This window comes from Phoca vitulina, unplaced genomic scaffold (assembly GCF_004348235.1).
Source record: "Phoca vitulina isolate PV1807 unplaced genomic scaffold, GSC_HSeal_1.0 scaffold22, whole genome shotgun sequence".
NCBI classification, from domain to species: Eukaryota; Metazoa; Chordata; class Mammalia; order Carnivora; family Phocidae; genus Phoca; species Phoca vitulina.
This window is the reverse complement of record NW_022589725.1, coordinates 28,937,496-28,956,514: the sequence shown is the minus strand read 5'-3', so window position 1 is coordinate 28,956,514 and position 19,019 is coordinate 28,937,496. Positions and strand designations below refer to the sequence as shown.

Genomic DNA, 19,019 nt, shown 5'->3' with positions numbered 1-19,019 from the left:
AATGAGATCTTGCCATTTGCAACGACGTGAATGGAACTGGAGGGTATTATGCTGAGCGAAATAAGTCAATCAGAGAAAGACATGTATCACATGACCTCACTGATATGAGGAATTCTTAATCTCAGGAAACAAACTGAGGGTTGCTGGAGTGGGGGGTGGGGTGGGAGGAAGGGGGTGACTGGGTGATAGACACTAGGGAGGGTATGTGCTCTGGTAAGCACTGTGAATTGTGCAAGACTCTTGAATCTCAGATCTGTACCTCTGAAACAAATAATGCAATATATGTTAAGGAAAAAAAAAAGTAGAAGATAGCAGGAGGGGAAGAATGAAGGGGGGGAAATCGGAGGGGGAGACAAACCATGAGAGACGACGTACTCTGAAAAACAAACTGAGGGTTCTAGAGGGGAGGGGGTGGGAGGATGGGTTAGCCTGGTGATGGGTATTAAAGAAGGCAGGTTCTGCATGGAGCACTGGGTGTTATGCACAAACAATGAAGCATGGAACATTACATCTAAAACTAATGATGTAATGTATGGTGATTAACATAACAATAAAAAATAAAAAGAAAGGAAAATTACTAAAAAAAAAAACAACAACAGTAAGATATCACTACATATTAGAATGGCCAAGATCTGGAACACTGACACCACCACATGCTGGTGAGGATGTGGAGCAACAGGAACTCTCTTCACTGCTGGTGGGATTGCAAAATGGTACAGCCAGTTGGAAGACAGTTTGGCAGTTTCCTACAAAACTAAACATATGCTTACCATACATTTGAGTAATAGCACTCTTTGGCATTTACCCAAAGGAGTTGAAAACTCATGTTTACACAAAAAGCTGCACATGATTGTTTATAGCAGTTTTATTCATAATTGCTAATACTTGGAAACAGCCAAGATGTCCTTCAGTAGGTGAATGGATAAACTGTGGTACATACAGATAATGAAATATTATTCAGTGCTAAGAAAAAAGAGCTATCAAGCCATAAAAAGACATGGAGAAAACTTAAATGCATATTATTAAGTGCAAGAAACTGATCTGAAAAGGCTACATACTGTATGATTCCAATTCTCCAATATTCTTGAAAAGGCAAAACTATGCAGACAATAAAAAGATCAGTGTTTTCCAGTGGTGGAGGAGGGGAGAGATGTACAGCAAAGAACAAATGACTTGGAGGTCAGTCAAAATAGTCTGTATGGTAGTATAATGATGGATATATGTCATTATACTTTTTTCCAAACCCATAGAATTTACAACACAAAGAGTGAGGCCTACGGTAAACTGAATTTTTGGTGATTATGATGTGTCAGTGTAGGTTCATCCTTGATAAAAAAAAAATATTACCATTCTGGTGAGTTATGTTGATAATAGAGGAGGATATGTATGTGGTGGGGAGGGGCAGGGGTATGTAAGAAATCTTTGTGCCTCTTAATTTTGTTGTAAACTTAAAACTTCTTCAAAAAAGATAGTCTTAAAAATATATACAGCCGATTTCAGTGGATTCTGATTGCTATAATTACCCAACCAGGGAGCAACATGTTGGGAATGGAATATAAAGCATGTTTACTTTTTATTATTACTTTTATTTATTTTCATCATTTTTTTTAATCTTGGAGAGCATGGTTGTGCGTGAAGAAAATAGAGATAAGGAGTTGGACATTTTGAATAAACACAATGACTCCAAAACTATAAAAGAATATAATCATTGAAAGTACTCAGTAAGAAGCTATTCCATTCTTAGCAGAAAAGCGTATGGAGGCAACACAAGGTGATATGCTATCTCATAAAAATCAATCAATGAGAAACAGTGCAAGACAATTTCATACATAAGGCAAACAAGCCACATTATTTAGATGAATAAAGTAAATATGATTTCACTAGAGGAGTGGAAGTCTTGACAGCTCCTTTGAACAGCTGCCCTCATGTAGCAGAGAAACCTAATTGTTTATATGTGCCTTCAGCTCCTCTGTCAACAGGAGGAGGCCGGTGGAGTGAGGATGTCATTTCTTTGCATAACCAGATGTGACAGAGAATATTATTCAGCCTCAGCTTATCAGGGCATGTTATAAGGTTAGCCTGGTCTGAGAAGGTCCCTTGTGTGTAGAACCAGAGTTTTCCACATCCCAACTCATAAAATAGGTTATTTGTTAAAGCTGGATGGAGTCATCAGATTGGGAGAAGTCTTCTAAACTGGCCTGGAGAACTTATAACATGCTTTCATTTGCACATAAATCTAAATATGTCACCTTTCTGTCTGTAGAATCCATCCCTTTCAATGTGCTTATCTCTGTAGGACTCAATAAAAACCTGCTAATAAAATATGAATGCATGGATGGATGTTCCTTTGGAATTAGCTGTTTCCAAAGGAGGAATTTGCTATTTGAGGAGAGACTGGAAGGGAGAATGGAGACATTGACCTCAAGTCATAGAACTCAGGACACCTTGTACATTCCTAAGCCACTCCTGAGTATTTGTCTCCATGGACAACACTCAACTCTCTTCCGTAATTTTAGGAGCCACTCTTTCCTACCACCAGGAGTGCGGTAGTGCAAAACAGCTTGTGTTGTACATGGTTGTTTGCTGTATTGAGCAAATAGTCCACAGTGGGATTCAAACTGTGATTTACTCCCAAGAAATGAACAACTAATTTATATCAAGTTTAAAATGACAATCAGGTAGTGAGACAGGTAGAGGGTACGTGATTCTCAGACTCACTCACAGTTTCTTTCTGGCCTCAGGCAAAATTTCCATACACTATTTCAGAAATGAAAATGTAGGAACATGCATTATTCCTTTGGCATATCAGGGAATAATCTACCTGTCAGATTTCCTGGGATGACCGTGTTACACTACTGTCCTGGCTCTTTTTAGCTCCCAAGTCAGAAGGTCTGCTTTAGATTCATGTATTTATATGTCAGGGGAAGAAGTAGGACACATTTAATCAGTTTGTTCTTAGTTGGAATAAATTTCACGGATAGAACAGGTTGCCTCTATCAGCCATTTATTGTGGCTTCAAAGACAATAATTAAGCCTTTAGTATCCCTGATGTCATCAGCCAGTGGTAATGGAATCAAAGATATGTAACCTGACTCCTTAGATTGGTGCTACCTGCTTCCAGGACATGAATAATTCCATAGGACAGAAGAACCAGGCTGGGAAATCTGGGCTCCTCCAACTTACTGTTAGCTCAACTTGTTATCCTAGGCTTTCCTGTATATGGCCATTCTGTTATACCCTCCAAGTATCCTTCAACGCCCCCTTCCACCTATGGACAAAATCCAAGCTCCCCTGTATGGTGCGGGTGACCCTTCTTAAACTGACCCCAGTCCACTTCTTTGGCTTCTTTTTCAGTCTGTCTCAGCATCTAGCCAGACAAACCACTTGCAATCCTTCCACTCTCCTGGTGTGTTCTATTGCATATGCTATGGCATCCTCTGTAAACCCTCTTTTCTTTTGACCTGTTGAAATTATGAGTCTCAATGCAAATTCACCTCAACTTGACATTGCCTGCCCTGGGAAGACTTCCTTTCTGTTGACAGTCATTGCCTCATGGGTACTATATCATAAATCTATCACAAAACATATTGCCAGTTGTTTACAAAACGCACTCTATTTCTCTGATTTCTTGAAGTCAGAATCTATGTTCTATCTAACTGATGCCCTCTGTGTGGCAGATGATGTTGATGCCCCACCTTCATTCCTATGGCCTACCCTGGACATTGCCTATAGACAGTACCTACACATGCCAGATTCTCCACACATCTCTACCTCTGGAAGCATGTTTGGTCCACCTGGGGAGGGCAGAAATGCTGGGAATTTGATGCCTCTCAGGTGCAACCCTCAACAAAGAAAATATGGGAACTAGTGGTTAAATTTCCCAGCTTCCTCACTCTTTGATGGGACAACTCAGAGATGTCATCACTCATAGAAGGTCCAGTAATAGGATGTTGCAATAATGGTCTGCATTTTCTTTCTGCCTCTCTGTATCAATTCCCTTGGTTAGTTCCCTCCCACACGGACTCTGAGCTTGGCCATGTGCACTTGCTTTGGCCAATGAGACTTAGCAAATGTGACACAAACAAAGACTTTAAAAGTGCACACTGGGGCTTGATCTCTCCTTTATATCTTGCAACCTTTCTTAGACCAATGGGATTGAATCTCAGTTGCCTATTTGTTCCCAAATCCATGTTTCAGTGTCTGACATCCTACTTGCTTATTCAATGTACTAAGTACATGTTTGTTGAATGAACTGAGTATTCTGCTTCTATACTTTCCTATTACTTCTTTGTCCATTGGTTTCAAACTCCCATAATTTTTACTTGGTCCTTTCTTCCTTTCCGGTTAATGGCCAGGATGGTTGGTTTTGGCTTCAGCTGCTGGGTCCAAATTTAGGTTTATGCCAAGCTTCATTGAAGACACAACTCTCCAAAATTCCCTTTGGCACTGATTCTGCCCTCCCTCCCCCACAAAATGGTGCCGCTTCTGAACTTCAAGAGATCAACAATGGCTTGTTTCCTACCCTTCTCCCCACATCTTAGGCTCTGCAAGGTCTCTCTTGGTCTGACAACCCCTAGAAATATAGTCAGCAGGAACTGACTAGAATTGGCTCTTGGATGTCAACTACCTTGTGTTTGAACTTCCATCACCTTTGAAGAGGACTGAGAACCTCCTGATGAAATTGATTTTTTCCCAGTCCCAGAAGTAGAGAACAAGCTAAGGGCAAGGAAGGATAGAATTTGTGGATCACCTTATTCTCTGTCACTGGTTTCTTAATTCCCCAACAAGTCACAAAATTTTTGTCTATTAATGGTAATTAATTAATTGAAGCCACTTAACAGAGGCACAAATTAGGATATTCATGTAACCTTTCCTAAAGTGCTTGGTCTTCCTGATTGCAGCATTATGTAACACATCGGCTTGTCATTTAGTGAGCATCTGATGATAATGGAAACTTTTAGTTTTTTTCCTCATCATTTATTTTTATATTTATTGAGTGCTTACTAAATGTACAGTGCTGTGTTAGTCACTAAGAGAGAAGTCAAAGAAACATAATTCTTATTCTGTATTTCTGTATTTCACCAAGTGTAAATTAAATAGGTTGTTGTTGGTGTAGAATCAATCCCTGAATCTACAAGCAGCTTTGTTTGGAAAACTGGAATTCATAAAACTTTTATAGGTTAAATGGTGAAAAGCAGGCAACGAACTGGTGTCAGACCAAGTTGGTGTATGTGGCTAATATAGGAATCTCACACAGTCAGGTTTTCTGTCTCATCCAATGTGAAAGGCAGATATAATGGTTCCAGTCTCCAAACCTCAGCCAATAAGCAACAAGGTTCAAACGCTCATTGCCAGTAGTTAAAAACATAAACATAACGTTTAATATTCTTTTTCTCATGTGTAGAATGAGAGGTTAAACTAATGTCTAAGATTCCTTCCTGTAATTCCATAATTGTAGATATTATTTGTAAAAATTGCAATAACTCTGGATAAACCATTTAGAATAATTAGGCCGGCACATCACAATTTTTTGGTGGGGTGGCAATTTCCATGTGGTCAACTAGTGTTTAGAGACTATTATCTGTAAACAGCATTAAAAAGACATAAATTTAAATCACCACAGTACTTTTCCTCTTTCCCTTCCCTTACCCACTACACTTCTTGAAGGAATTGTCTTGATACCTGCACTTCATCATATTTACTGCTACCCTTTACAGTTTGGCTTCCTTCCTGTAGCAGACACGATCGCTTTCCCCGCTCAGTCCCTTTGGGCCTTAGCATTTAGCGTATGCCAGCCTCTGCATCTCTTCACCTGAGTTTTCTCTGGTTGGCCAAATTCGGTATGTTGAACATGTGCCAGGTCAAAGTGCTGGGAGACTTAATGCCATCCAGGACTAACTATCCATCATGAATCAATGTCTGATTGTAATTGGCATATAAATACCCTAGATCCCTCACATCTCAGGTAAGACAACTCTGGGGCCTGTGTTCTACACCAGTTCTCAGAGATTCCCAGTGGAACTGAGTCCCCGTTATCCACAGTGACAACTTGTTCTATAATGCACCTTTCCTTCCTGCTTTCCCTTCGCTGTTTCAATTCCCCCACTCCCCTACCGGTATTTTCTAGACTCATTCCTTAAATAAACAACTTGCATTTAAACTCTTATCCCAGGGACTACTTCTGGGGACCCAAACTGATATATGTGGCCTCTTCCACAGTGTTAAGGTGGCTTCTCCAATTTAACCAAGGATTTCATCTCTAAAACCAGTGGTCTTGCTTGCCCCATTTTTTCTTTCCTAACCTTCATCTCCCTTCCTTTCACAGCTCTGGATTCTCCTTCCATATCTCTAGAAGTCCAGGTTCTGTCTTCTCTCCTGGCTCTTGTTTTTCCCCTTCATGCCCAAAGTTCTCTAGGATTTTGTCCTATGACCTCCTCTCTCCTTTTTCTCTTAACACTCTTCCTTGGCAGTGCTATCTGCTGCTGTGGCATGACGGAGGTGTGGATTCTTGTGCATTTGACTTTCAGTTCCTTGACCACCTTCACCTCTATTTGACCTTGGTAACTAACTTCCATGGGTGTTATCATTATCTGGAGGTACACAGGACTTGGAGACTTAAGCTTCAACATCCCAGTCACTAACCATAGCTTTCTCTTTCGGTTCTCTCACTATTAGTCCCAATTTATCTTCTCTTCTAGTTTATTGATTTTCCATTTTTTGAAAACTCAATTTCTCTCTCTCCCAACCCCCACCACCCTCACTTGAGTGCTGTTTAAGAAAATGACTTGGTTGGTGCTACTATAAATCCATTCTCTTACACTTGGTCTCTCAGTACTGTCCAGAAGTCATCTTTTGTCCTTTGTCATCATCCCCTCCCTTCCCATTAACAGTGTGCAAAATGTTATCTCCCTTGAAGCCCCCACCACATCACCCCTTCCTTCACTGGAAGTGTTGACCTTGTCTCCTTCACTTTTGAAATAATTGTGACTCCTCAGTGGGTTTTCTTCCCATATCTTCCACTGAGACCTTCGCACTGAACTTCATCTGCCCACTCCTCTCTTTTAGCTCAGAGAGAGAAGATTTCCCTTTTCCTAATCAGGCTAATCCTTTTGCTTTTCAATAAAACCTAGCTAACCAAGAGATGAATGAAAATGAAGAATTTGTGATTGAAGAAATTCTGGTGAAAGGACTTGTGATGAAATAACAAACAATTTTAATGTAGAACAAATACAAGCAATACTGTAAACCATGGTTATATGCAGAAGGTTAATATTTACTTAAAACTTGATGTAAAAATAATGATGCACATTGCATTGTGGGCATAAGGGAGGCCAGAGGAACTGTTACGAGGCTAATGTCCCCACTTTGTTAAGCATGGACTTCACTAAATTCACTAAAGTTGAAATATGTAATGAAATAATTAAACATGTCATTAAATATGTATTATCTATCTACCATTTACATGTAAAATAATCACAAACTCCTCACTCAATACCATCACAATTTTTTTTTTAATTTTAGGGAGACCTATTATGAAACAATATGTCTGTGTGACTAATTTGTCTGAAGCTTAACAATGTCATCAATTTTTTTCAGTTTCCTTTCTGTTAAATTCTGTAATAATTAAATTAATAGTTTAAAATTTAAAATAGTGTATACAATATAATCCCAGTTTTATAAAACAATATATCTGACTACCTTTCTTCTCTCTATATGTATTCTTACAGAAATATCTGCAATAAAATTTACCTAATGCTGGTAATGGTTATTTCTGAGTAATGAGCTTTGAGGTAATAAAAAAACCAAAAAATTCTTTCCTCCAGTGTTTTTTTTTGTGCTACTTGATATTAAAAAAACAATGAGGATGTGTAATTTTGACAAAAATAATTAAGTTATTATATTTTTCATATGCTTAGGGATTCTTATGTCAACTTATTAACTTGATGATTTCCACTCATGGCATTCACAAGGGCTGTAATGTATAAGAATACTGTGGCTTTCACTGAGAGGTTTGCCATCCCCCCAGTCGAAGAATTCACATATTTTGTTTGCTTGTTTGTGTATCTCAAGAGGGAAGATGCTCAATTGTCTAAGAAATCTGATACCAACAAAAATTAGATCATTCATTCAACAACTACTCATTGTAAGCTTAGTTTATCATGTTTTATCCCATCATGTTTACATAGAAAGCAAGACTGCTGATGTCATTACCCTCAGCTTCTATTAAAACACTGGAACAGTGAAAACCAAGTATCCCAGGTCAAAATAATTTTTTTCTAATGCCATTACGACACTTGGCACGTGTTTGAAATCTAAATTGTTATTTTCCTGTTCTTGATGTCTCCAAATAAATGGTTCTATATGTCTCTCATCTTTCTTTGAACTCTTTCTACTTCAATACAGAGTGAGCATTAAGTGAATTTATTTAGTCAAATTTAGGAGAATTAGATGTTCATGAATCAGTGCCAAATTTAAAGTTATAAATAAAGAGCAACCCTAGCATCCCATAGTTTTCATGTTCTTGTCAACTTTCTAATGGAGAAACTATCAACATCTTGTAACATTATTGAGTCTATTTCATTTGTGTCAGAAAATTAAGAGTTTGTGCCCATGTTTGACTTTCAGTCTAAGAGTTTGTTATATTCAATTATTCTCACCAGAGGAGCTCACCATGTCACAACCTTCTCCGAAAAGTCATGGTCAATTTGTTTTAGGGACAAAAGCAATTTGTCAAGAGCGTTTACTGCTTTTTATATATACCTCATGTAGAAGCCACTCACTAATATGGAATCATGACATTTAGGGTGGAAGTGTTAATTCAAATGTAATTTCTTGATTCCCTAACCATTAGTGGAATGTAGTCAGTTAATGGACTTCAGCTATAATATATTATACATAGATACATTTTATATATATGTTAATATAATATATATAATATAATAGCTATAATATAAACATAAACATAAATACATCTTGTATATATATAAAATATATATATTCATATAAAGAAGGTGAAAGTAGAACTCCTGCTTTTGAACTGTCCTGTGATTATTTGAATCTCAAATAATAATGCACAAATTCAATTCAGGGTTTCTTTTTGAAATGATGAATCTGAGCTCAAATGTAGAATGAAGCCACGGCTCTAGTGGGTGGAAAAAGTGTGAACTTCAGGTTTCATGTTTTATTTTTAAAACCTGACTTCTTTGAGCAGTTACAGCCAAATATATAATTATTGCAAACTTAACTATAGCATCACTCCCTGATGTGCTATAACATTATGATCTACAGCTAATAAGATCTTTTGAAAGAGACGTTGAATTTTAGATATTCATTCATTTGAGAAAAAGTGTAATTTTTCTCCTTCTTTTGTATTTTGATCAAGTTTTAACTGTAGGCTTTATTTTTTTCTGCTCAAAGAGCTAATCTATTCTATTACTGATAACTTCTAAGTTGGGAATTTTAGGGAAACACAGGAGTCTGCCTGACATTGACTTGCTGCTTGTTACCTACTTCTATGCCCTAGCTAATTTGCGACCTATAAATAAATGGTTGCTACAGGGGTAATTTTTTGAAAACTAATACTTCAAGTGCCTTTTCTCCGAGCTAATGGCCAAATAGTCACCTTGTGATCCAAGTTTATTTATCAGTCAAGAAGCACATAATGAGTCCCTATTATGAGTAGGGCAAATTGGTTGCCAGTGGGACAAGAGTGTTTAATGGATTTTATAGTCTTCCTGGAGAAGAAAAATCACAAAGACCTGAAAAGTTGGCTTACATTATGAGGTGAAAATATAGGAGTTTTCCTAAGTCTTTTAAAAATTATTGTTCTTGTGATCTGGTTTGGTTTGGTTGTAAGGTTTACAGAGTCACTCCAGCAACTTGAGAAAATGGCTATTTATTGACAGTATATTGGTTTGGGTAATGCTGGTTCTAAAGATAAAGTCTCATATCTCAGTGTCATAATGTAATAGCAGTTTAATTTCTCACTCATAAAGTTCTTCTAAATCAAGAATCAGGGACATGGGGTCCTTTCATCTTGCGACTCCACCATCTTTGGCATTTGGATTCCAAAGTTACTGTTCTCAATCACATCAAGGCTCAGAAGAAAAAAGAGGGTGGAGAATCAACCTATGGGGAGTTTTTATGCATCAAGCAAGGAAGAATTGCACTTCACTTCTGCTTATATTACATTGGCTAGAATCATCATATGGTCATACTTATCTGCAAGACAGGGTGGGAAATGTGGGCTTGCTGTGACCCACGGAGAAGAGGAAAATAGTTTGGTGATTAACTTTACCTTCTGTCACAGATGTCTTTTGCTGGGAAGTGGAACTGGAAAGTTATTAGGAACTCGGATAAAATGTCTGCATCTCCTATGCTCCCATGGCCTGGATGGGCTCTTTCATGGCAACTAGACCCCATTCTCCTCTCTATAGCAACTAGTGAATCAAATTTCCTAAGGAAGCCAGTATGATTGGTTGAGATAATCACCATGATCTATAATGAATTAAATTCACTTGGGGCGCCTGGGTGTCTCAGTCGTTAAGCATCTGCCTTCGGCTCAGGTCATGATCCCAGGGTCCTGGGATCAAGCCCCGCATTGGGCTCTCTGCTCGGCGGGAAGCCTGCTTCTCCCTCTTCCATTCCCCCCTGCTTGTGTTCCCTCTCTCGCTGTCTCTCTCTCTCTGTCAAAATAAATAAATAAAATCTTTAAAAAAATAAAAAAATAAATAAATAAATAAATTCACTGAATTATTTGAGCCAGGCCCTCTCATGGACCATGGTCAACTCATGGGTGGGTTCCCATTGGGCAGAGTGCTTATTCCTCACTCAATCAGTTGTTACTCCTGAGAAAGTACAACTTACAACTGCCTTCTTGAGTAAAAAACAATATATAGCCAGGCCATCACCTTATTATTATTACTGCTACCAATAATAGGTTTTTTATTCTATACACTTGCTACTGTGTCCAGAACCTTACATGCACTATATTATTTATATTTCCTAGCCACTATATTTTAAACATGAGCCTCTGAGAGATTTCATAAACTAGACAAGTTTCCAGTACTGTATAATTCTAAATCCCATCATTTTTACTTTTGAATGTGGCTGTTTCTAGCTTTCTTCAGTCACAAGAAGGGCACTGGATATAGTGAGTGCTGTGACAAATGTGACTGGTGCCAAGAAAAAAGAACAGTTTCAATGCAATGGAAGTCCCAAAGAGACAGAGAATGTTCTGGTGTAGGTCAATCAGAGAAGACTTGAGGGAAGAGTTTGGATTTGACCTAAGGCATACTGCATTAAATTGGGGTCCAAAAGGAATTCATAGCATTCATGTTGGGGAAGTAGAGTTCTGGGCTATTTACCTTTGCCTACCATGGTAGTAGGTCTTGGAGTTTCAGAAAAACTGTTCCTTAAGGGCTTCTTAGAAATCATTTTGGAAATAATTAGGATCAAATCTATATTGTTTTGTTTCTCCCTCTAAACCATGTTAATCTTGATCTAGAGAAGTATGGGGCAGAGGGTAGAGAACTACTTCTTTGGATTGACAACCGATGAATGATGAAATGAGAGTGAAATTATAGAATCTGGATTCAATATTGTTGGGATATTAAGACACCACTAAAAGGGTGAAAATAGATCTTCAAAATAAATATACCTGACGAAAGATCCCTATCCATAGTAGCTAAAGAACTCCTACAAACCAAAAATTAAGACAGGCAATCCAAACAAAACAAAACAAAACAAAAAAGCCTTTTTCAGGGCAAAAGACCTGAACAAATAATGACTAAAAAAGGATTCCTGAACCACCAAAAAACATATGAAGAGATATTCAGCTTCAGCTGATCATCAGGGAAATGCAAATTAAAATCACAATGAGATACCATCACCATTACATAGCCACCAAAATAACTAAAAGGAAAAAGGTATAAAAAGTCAAATGCTGGTGAGAATGTGGAACAATCAGAACCTTCACATGCTATTGGGTTGTCTTTGGCAGGCAGAATTCTGAGATGGCCCCCAAGATATCTGCTCCCTTATGTACATGCCCTGTATAATCCCCTCCCCTTGACTGTGGAGCCAGTATTGTGGAGATGATGGATCTCATTCCTTGATTAGATTACATTATATTGCAGAGGTGAAGAGATTTATCAAATGTAGTTAAGGTCCCAAATCAGCTTACCTGAATTAATCAAAAGAGTTATCCTGGGTGGGCCTGACTTAATCAGGCTAACCTAAGCCGGGACTTAGCCCTTCCTGAAAGAAGGGTGAAAGTGTGAGGTTTATGGAAAGGGTCATGTGTTAGGTCATGAGGGTAGCTTCCAAGAGCTGAGTGGAGCCAGCAAAAAATGAAGACTCCAGGTCTACAACTACAAGGAGCTGAATTCTTCTAAAAACTTGAATATGCTTGGAAGCAGATTTTCCCTTGGTTGTGCCTCTAGATGAGGACATAGCTGGCCAATATCTTGATTTCAACCTGTGAGCCCTTGAGCAATAGACCCAACTGGAATGTGCCAGACTCCTTATCCATGAACACTATTAAATAATGAATTTGTGTGGTTTTAAGTCACAGAGTCTGTAGTAATTTGTTACACAGCAATAGAAAATTGGTACAGTCTCTTAAAGTTGAATGTGTGTATGCCCTTTGACACAACAAATCTACTCGCAGGGATATTCCCAACAGAGAGGCATACATATATTTACCAAAATATATACACAATATCCACAGAAGCTATATTCATCATAGCCTAAAACCAAAAACTACCCAAATGAGCAAGAGTGGGAACTTATGAGATGCGAATAATACTTTATTTCTTGATTTGGATGCTAGTTATACATGTGTGCCCATGTTGTGAAAGTTTATTAAGCTGTGTTCTTTCCTAAATTATACTCCAATAAAATTAAAAGAAATTTAATTTTAAAATTAAATTCAGTTAAAATTAAAATTAGACATTCAATTAAAATTAAAAGAAATTTACTCTTTCATTATATAACAGCACAATTATTATTAGATTTCTAAAAAAATTAATGCTAAGCGAAATAAGTCAATCAGAGAAAGACAATTATCATATGATCTCACTGATATGTGGAATTTGAGAAACAAGACAGAGAATCATAGGGGAAGAAAGGAAAAAATAAAACAAGATGAAACCAGAAAGGGAGAAAAACCATAAGAGACTCCTAATCTCAGGAAGCAAACTGAGGGTTGCTGGAATGGAGGGGGGTGGGAGAGATGGGGTGGCTGGGTGATAGACATTGGGGAGGGTATGTGCTATGGTGAGTGCTATGAATTGTGTAAGACTGATGAATCACAGACCTGTACCCCTGAAACAAATAATACGTTATATGTTAATAAAAAATTAAAAAAATTAATGATCACACATATAAAAGTAGTCACATGATTTTCCTAACCTTAGTCCTACATGGATAAAAAAACAAAATTTATCGTAGTAAAACAAAAACACTTAATTGTCAATTGTTTGGATTTTTACCTAAATTCTTACTTGATTTTTAACCAACCTTCAACATATCGCTTTAATAAGTAATTTTTGTGTTTATTTTTTCACAAGGGATTTAAAATTAGTAATGTATGGGGAATTTTAAGGCACTCTTTCGAATAACACCTCTGATGTTATTGTAAACTCACTTACTCTCCTAGACATATATACCTTTTTTGATGAACATATGTCTTTGGGCCAGGTCATGATAAAACAGAAAACTTTAGTCTCAACATACCTGTCTGACAGTAAAGTTATAGGTAGCTTTACTCCACTTCAGGGAGGAAATATAATTGTTTGGTCATGGCCTTGCAAGAGTTTGGCAAAATAATCAACAAATATTCATTTAATATCTCATATACAGACCACCGTGCTAAATATGGGGCTATATTCTTCCGACATGGTATAATGTTTCTACTCTTGGACGATTTACAATCTACCTGAAGAGGTACATACTCATACACATTAGTTAATGACCTAGGCACACATAGGTGTTGGATACAGAAAAAAAGTAAAAAGAAAGAAAGGAAAGGAAAAAACATCAGAATCTAAAGTGGTGTCCCAAGAGTGGAGTTCTTGGCTGTCAGAGAAGGCTTCCCAGAGGCAGCTTGGTAGATTAACAAAATTATTTTCCACAAAGCAAATTTGGTTTTAAATTTAAGTTTTTCCCTTTCCAAATATAAGCTTAACCACTTGGAACTTTAAGTTTTTCATCTGAGAATGAGGACTGTTGGCAACAATTTCTACCTCACAGGTTTGTGAGGTTAGATGAGATAATTCAGTAAAATAGCAGGTTCCCCTGGTCTGCATAGCTGATCCTTCTTTTGGATGAATAAATAGCTACCAAGGATCTTTGGTGTCTGACACGGAGCATTGGAGAGGATGGGGCAGTAGGGACTTGGTAGATACACTAAGTGTTAGAGAGGGGAGGGAGAAGGAGGCATTATGGGTTTAAAATGAAAAAATGAGTAACAAAAGTACAGTACAGCATGATGAAAACAAGACAGGACAGTGTTTGGGAAACCTAGAGGAACAGATAAAATGAAGGATGTTTCTTTACAGGCTGGCAAACCCAGTAACAGGCTGGCTTTGGTGAGGAAACCTATCATCCTTGAATATTTAATAACTTTCAAGTGGACAAAGGATACTTATACCCATATTTACTTACATGTATGAAATGACTAGAAGACAAATGATGAAATCTACTAGCTTTTGTTGTGTAGGCTTTGCTTTTTTGTCCCACAGGAATTTAGAGAAGGGAAAGCACACTGTGGTCCATAGTGTCAGGGAAGGTACGAGCTCAGACTTGAAGGATGGATAGAACAAGAATCCAAGGAAATGAAAGAGAGTTTATTCTACACAGGTGTGGCATCATGCAAAGATTCATCAGGCAGAAGCATTCTGCCACAGACTGATTTTTTACTTAACTATGTATCAGAACAAAAATCATTTGGATAAGAGATGCTACTTTTGAGGGGTTATAGAGAGGTGAGGAGAGGTGGCAAGGCAAAAACTCATTTTTCCTAGATAGAAATTACATGTTTGAGGCTGATTCCAAACCAGTGGGCTCCTCTTGAAGAAAGAGTGGGGGTGAAAGAGGCTTAGGTATCTGATTTTACCCCAAAGTATGAGTTCCCTAAGATTTTATGGTAAGTATATCAAAATTATCCAGATTCATTTATGATAAGATTGTCCCTACACCTCCTTTCTCAAACTTCACCATCAAAACTATAAAACCCCCATTAACTGTTTACCTCTATACACAAAGAGTGACCCTCTTGGAGAATTAGTAAGTTAAGCCATTATCTGTCTTAGCTACACCTGGATTTGCTTAAGTTGCTAAGATCCTAAAGGGCATATTTTCCAAAAAGTAAGTAAAAAGATAGCAATGTCTGCCTTCGCTATGAAAAGGTGCATGGTATAGGGAGAGAAGAACAGGATTTCTGCATCAATGCAGAACCTTTACGCTCAAAAACTAAAGATCCTGATGCCACATCCCTTTTCAGTATACCTCAAAGCCCAACACATCCTTCAGAGCACTTAGCCTGTTTGGTATGTACCAAGAGGTAAATAGCATGAGTTTATCTCTGAAAGATCTGGATTTAAATCCAGATCTGGTTGTGTCTTTTTTTCCCCCCCTTGGGCCCTGATCTGAACCAATTTCCTTATCAGTGCCATGTGCTTAATAACAATAGTAGCTTCCTCAGAGTTGTTGAGAGTATTAAATAAGAATATTTTTAAGGACTCCAGAACACAAGGGTGCCCTATTGTTGTCAGGTAATAATAATCAATATTACAATCACTGTTATATTTATGGCTCCTGGGTCCTGAGTCTTGCCAAGTTAGGGGGGGTGGGGTGAGAAGGAAGGAGGGTCTGCTTGTTTATTGTGCTGGTGGCACTCTTGAAACAGCCCCAGACTCGGCGAGAACGACAGCGGGCTGCTCCCTCAGCTGGCATCTTCTCTCCCCTGCTCCACCCACGTTTCCCGGGAGCAACAAGTTCCCTACTGCAAGACCCGCCCGCGCGCCACTGGTGCCTCCTCCCAGACCTCTGACTTACTCTCTTTGAAACCCACCTGGGGTCGAAATCGCAGCTGCCAACGCCCTACGGAGGAGGGAGAGCCGGCCGCATGTGAGGGAGCCCTCGCGGCGCCTGGGAGGGAGGCGGGAGGCGTGGGAAGTCGGGACAGAGGGGCTGATAGGAGACCTAGTTCGCGCTGCCCTTGAGAGGCAAAAGCAACAGACGAAAGCACCCGCCGCTCATCTTCAGCCTCTCTCCTGGGATCAGGAGGGAGGGGAGAGATCCCCGAATCCCACAGACCTCCACCCAGCCCTCTGGGTGCCAAATAGCATCCCTATGTCCTCCAGGCTCCCCTCGCCCGGTTTCTCCTTGCACCCTCACTCCACCCCACCCTTCGCCAGGTCCCCTAAGGACGCTTGTGATTTCTAACAAGATATTTTGCAAGAAGGACAAGTAAGTAAGCCAAGGCTCCCACCCAGCACTCTCCTCTCCGCTGCTCTCCCAGAATGGATACCCTGGAGTCGCCAAAAGAGTCCCACGGCATCCTAGGTTGGGAGTCTTATCTAGCTGCCCAAACAGTTGAACTCTGACAACTTCTTGGAATGGGGATCCCTGCGCCCTCGTGGGGAAAGCCAAGCTGGCCGCCCACACACGGGGAGAGACACCCCGATTTCTCCATAGGGAACTCCTCTCAAAATCTACCTTTCCAGCTTCTACAGCTGTGAGTTGAGAATCAGAGAGCTAACTAAGGAGTACGCTTCGGGGGCGGGCGCTCGTGGGCAGGGGTGAGGGCGAGAAGTTCCACCCCAATTTTGGAAAGAAAACCCAGTTCATGTCTCCAAGTCTCCTGCAGCCAGGGAACTGTTGTTCCTGGAAAAGAGCAGGGACCGAAGTCACCGGGAGGAAAGTCCTCCTAGCGCGGGATCCGAAAAGCACGGAGGTGAATTGCAATGTCCAAGCTTTTAGCCTTGTCCGTCGGAAACTACTCTTTCTCCAGGAGATGGGGGCGGGGGATACATCCCTGGCAAAGACTGCCAACGTCAAGCCCAGATGTTCAGCACTTCATTCCTCCATCCCCACGCAGCCTTGAGAACTTGGTACCTCGGACAGCAGCCCGGGCGCAAGGCATTGTTAGAAAGGTGTTACCTTGTTTTCGCCACCAAGTCAAAGAGCAATAAATTATTTTTATGACCTTACTAGTACAATTTGAAGGACATTTTAATTACATAACCCGTGAAAGATCACCGGAGGCAATGTCGTGTTAAAGAGCCCATGGCAGAATATCTGCATCGCATGAGAAAGAAAACTTGCAAATCTGCAATGAGATTGCGCAGGGCTGCCCCCGTTTTGAAACAACATGCGAAATGCAAGGGAGATCTTACCTTTCGGACTCCAAAGCCGTGTTCTGCTGCAACTTGGCGAGCTTCTTCCTCTCCTCCTTTATGCAACTCCACGAGAAAATGATTCGTGAAGACCGGTCTCTCGGCAGATGCAAAAACCATGACACAGAAGAGGAGCCCCGCGGCCGCCTTCCACTGGGAGACACAGCCACCTTTCATCTTTTTCTGGGAGTGAAAAGTGGTGCTAAGAGGCGCGCAGGCTGGTGGAGCGGGGGACTCGGAGGAAAGGTGCAAATAAAAAAATATATGTAGTTTTTTTGTTTGTTTTTTAAAAAAATCTTTGTGTTGGGAAAAAGACTGATTAGGGGCTCGGAAAGCAGCAAATCAATGTATGTTCTCCTCCAGCATCTGGCTGGCGGGGAAGCCGTGTAGTCAGGCTCGCTGGCAGAGGTGCGAATGTAGGGTGCTGTGTGTATCTGAGAGAAAGAACGAGTGTATGTCTGTGCTTGAGGCTAAATCTGCATTTTCAGCTCCTCCTCGGCTCCAATTCCACTGGGACCGGAGGAGAGCACCAGCCTGGGTGACGTGCGCCCGCCAGCAGCCAATGAAGGCCGGAGATGCGGCGGGCCCCGCCCTGGACCGCCCCGGGCCCGCCTCTGCCCGCCCCCGGCCCCGGCCGGTCCGCCTCCGCCGACGGGGGGCGCCGCGCGGCGAGCCCGCGCCCCCGCCCCTTTCAGAACCCTGGAGAGCTCCTCCATCTCTCCACCCGGGCCCGCCTTGCTCCCAGGAAAATCCCCCCGGCTGTAATCTGGTCGGCGGCGCCGGAGTGATGTCATTGTTTGTGGAAATCTGTAAGGCTCTGGAAAGGGAATTACGGCATGTGCTGCTCTCTGAGGCCCGGAGGGGAGCTGGGGCACCGTCCTCTCCCTATTCCTCTCCCCTGCTTATTTTCCGCTGCAAAACAACTCTCTCTCTCCCTCACTCTCTCAAGGCATACTTGCCTCTCTCTCTCTCAATAACAAAGCAAATATTAACCCTCCTCTCACCACTTTGGGCAAATCTTGGGGGAGGGTTACTCCCCTTCCCGGCACGGGGAAGGTTGAGGAAAGCAGCTTTCTTTGCGTGACTCATGGGGGCGAGTATTTATTTATTTTTATTTTTGTAGGCTCCGGGCTTGTCTAGAACTAAGCAGCTGGGAAGCCTAGCAGGAGATCAGACTCACTCCCACTAGCAACTGTGATTAGATGAGACTCCTCCCGGAGTCTGGGCTGCTACGCAGAGACCGCCTTCAAGAGAGCCGCGGCCGGGATTGACATGCCTGGAGGTATATTCTCAGACTTGGGGACGTTCCGTTGCACAAGGACAGCGAGGGTGTGCGTTTGGGAAGGTGTAGCCACCAATCCTAGGCGCTGGGCCAAGCCTCCAGTTGGGCATTCTCAACTGGGGTGAATTCAGGCCAAGTGGCAGCGGGTCAGCTAAATTATCCGGTTAAGAAACGTGCACTCACAGCCTACTAACGGCTTACACTTCTTTTTTTTTTTTTTTTTAAATACTTTTATTTATTTATTTGACAGAGAGAGACATAGCAAGAGAGGGAACACAAGCAGGGGGAGTGGGAGAGGGAGAAGCAGGCTTCCCACCGAGCAGGGAGCCCGATGC

The 19,019-nt window shown here is 40.7% G+C and overlaps 1 protein-coding gene across 1 annotated transcript in view; it reads right to left on the bottom strand.

The window, feature by feature from the left end:
• The window catches only part of PCSK2 (proprotein convertase subtilisin/kexin type 2), a 269,603-nt gene extending 251,655 nt beyond the window's left edge, over window positions 1–17,948 (bottom strand). The window contains exon 1 of the mRNA XM_032419608.1: window positions 17,403–17,948. Within this exon, the coding sequence (XP_032275499.1) occupies window positions 17,403–17,579 (177 nt within the window). The 5' untranslated portion in view covers window positions 17,580–17,948. The remainder of the gene's footprint in view (window positions 1–17,402) is intronic.
• Between the last annotated feature and the right edge of the window lie 1,071 nt (window positions 17,949–19,019).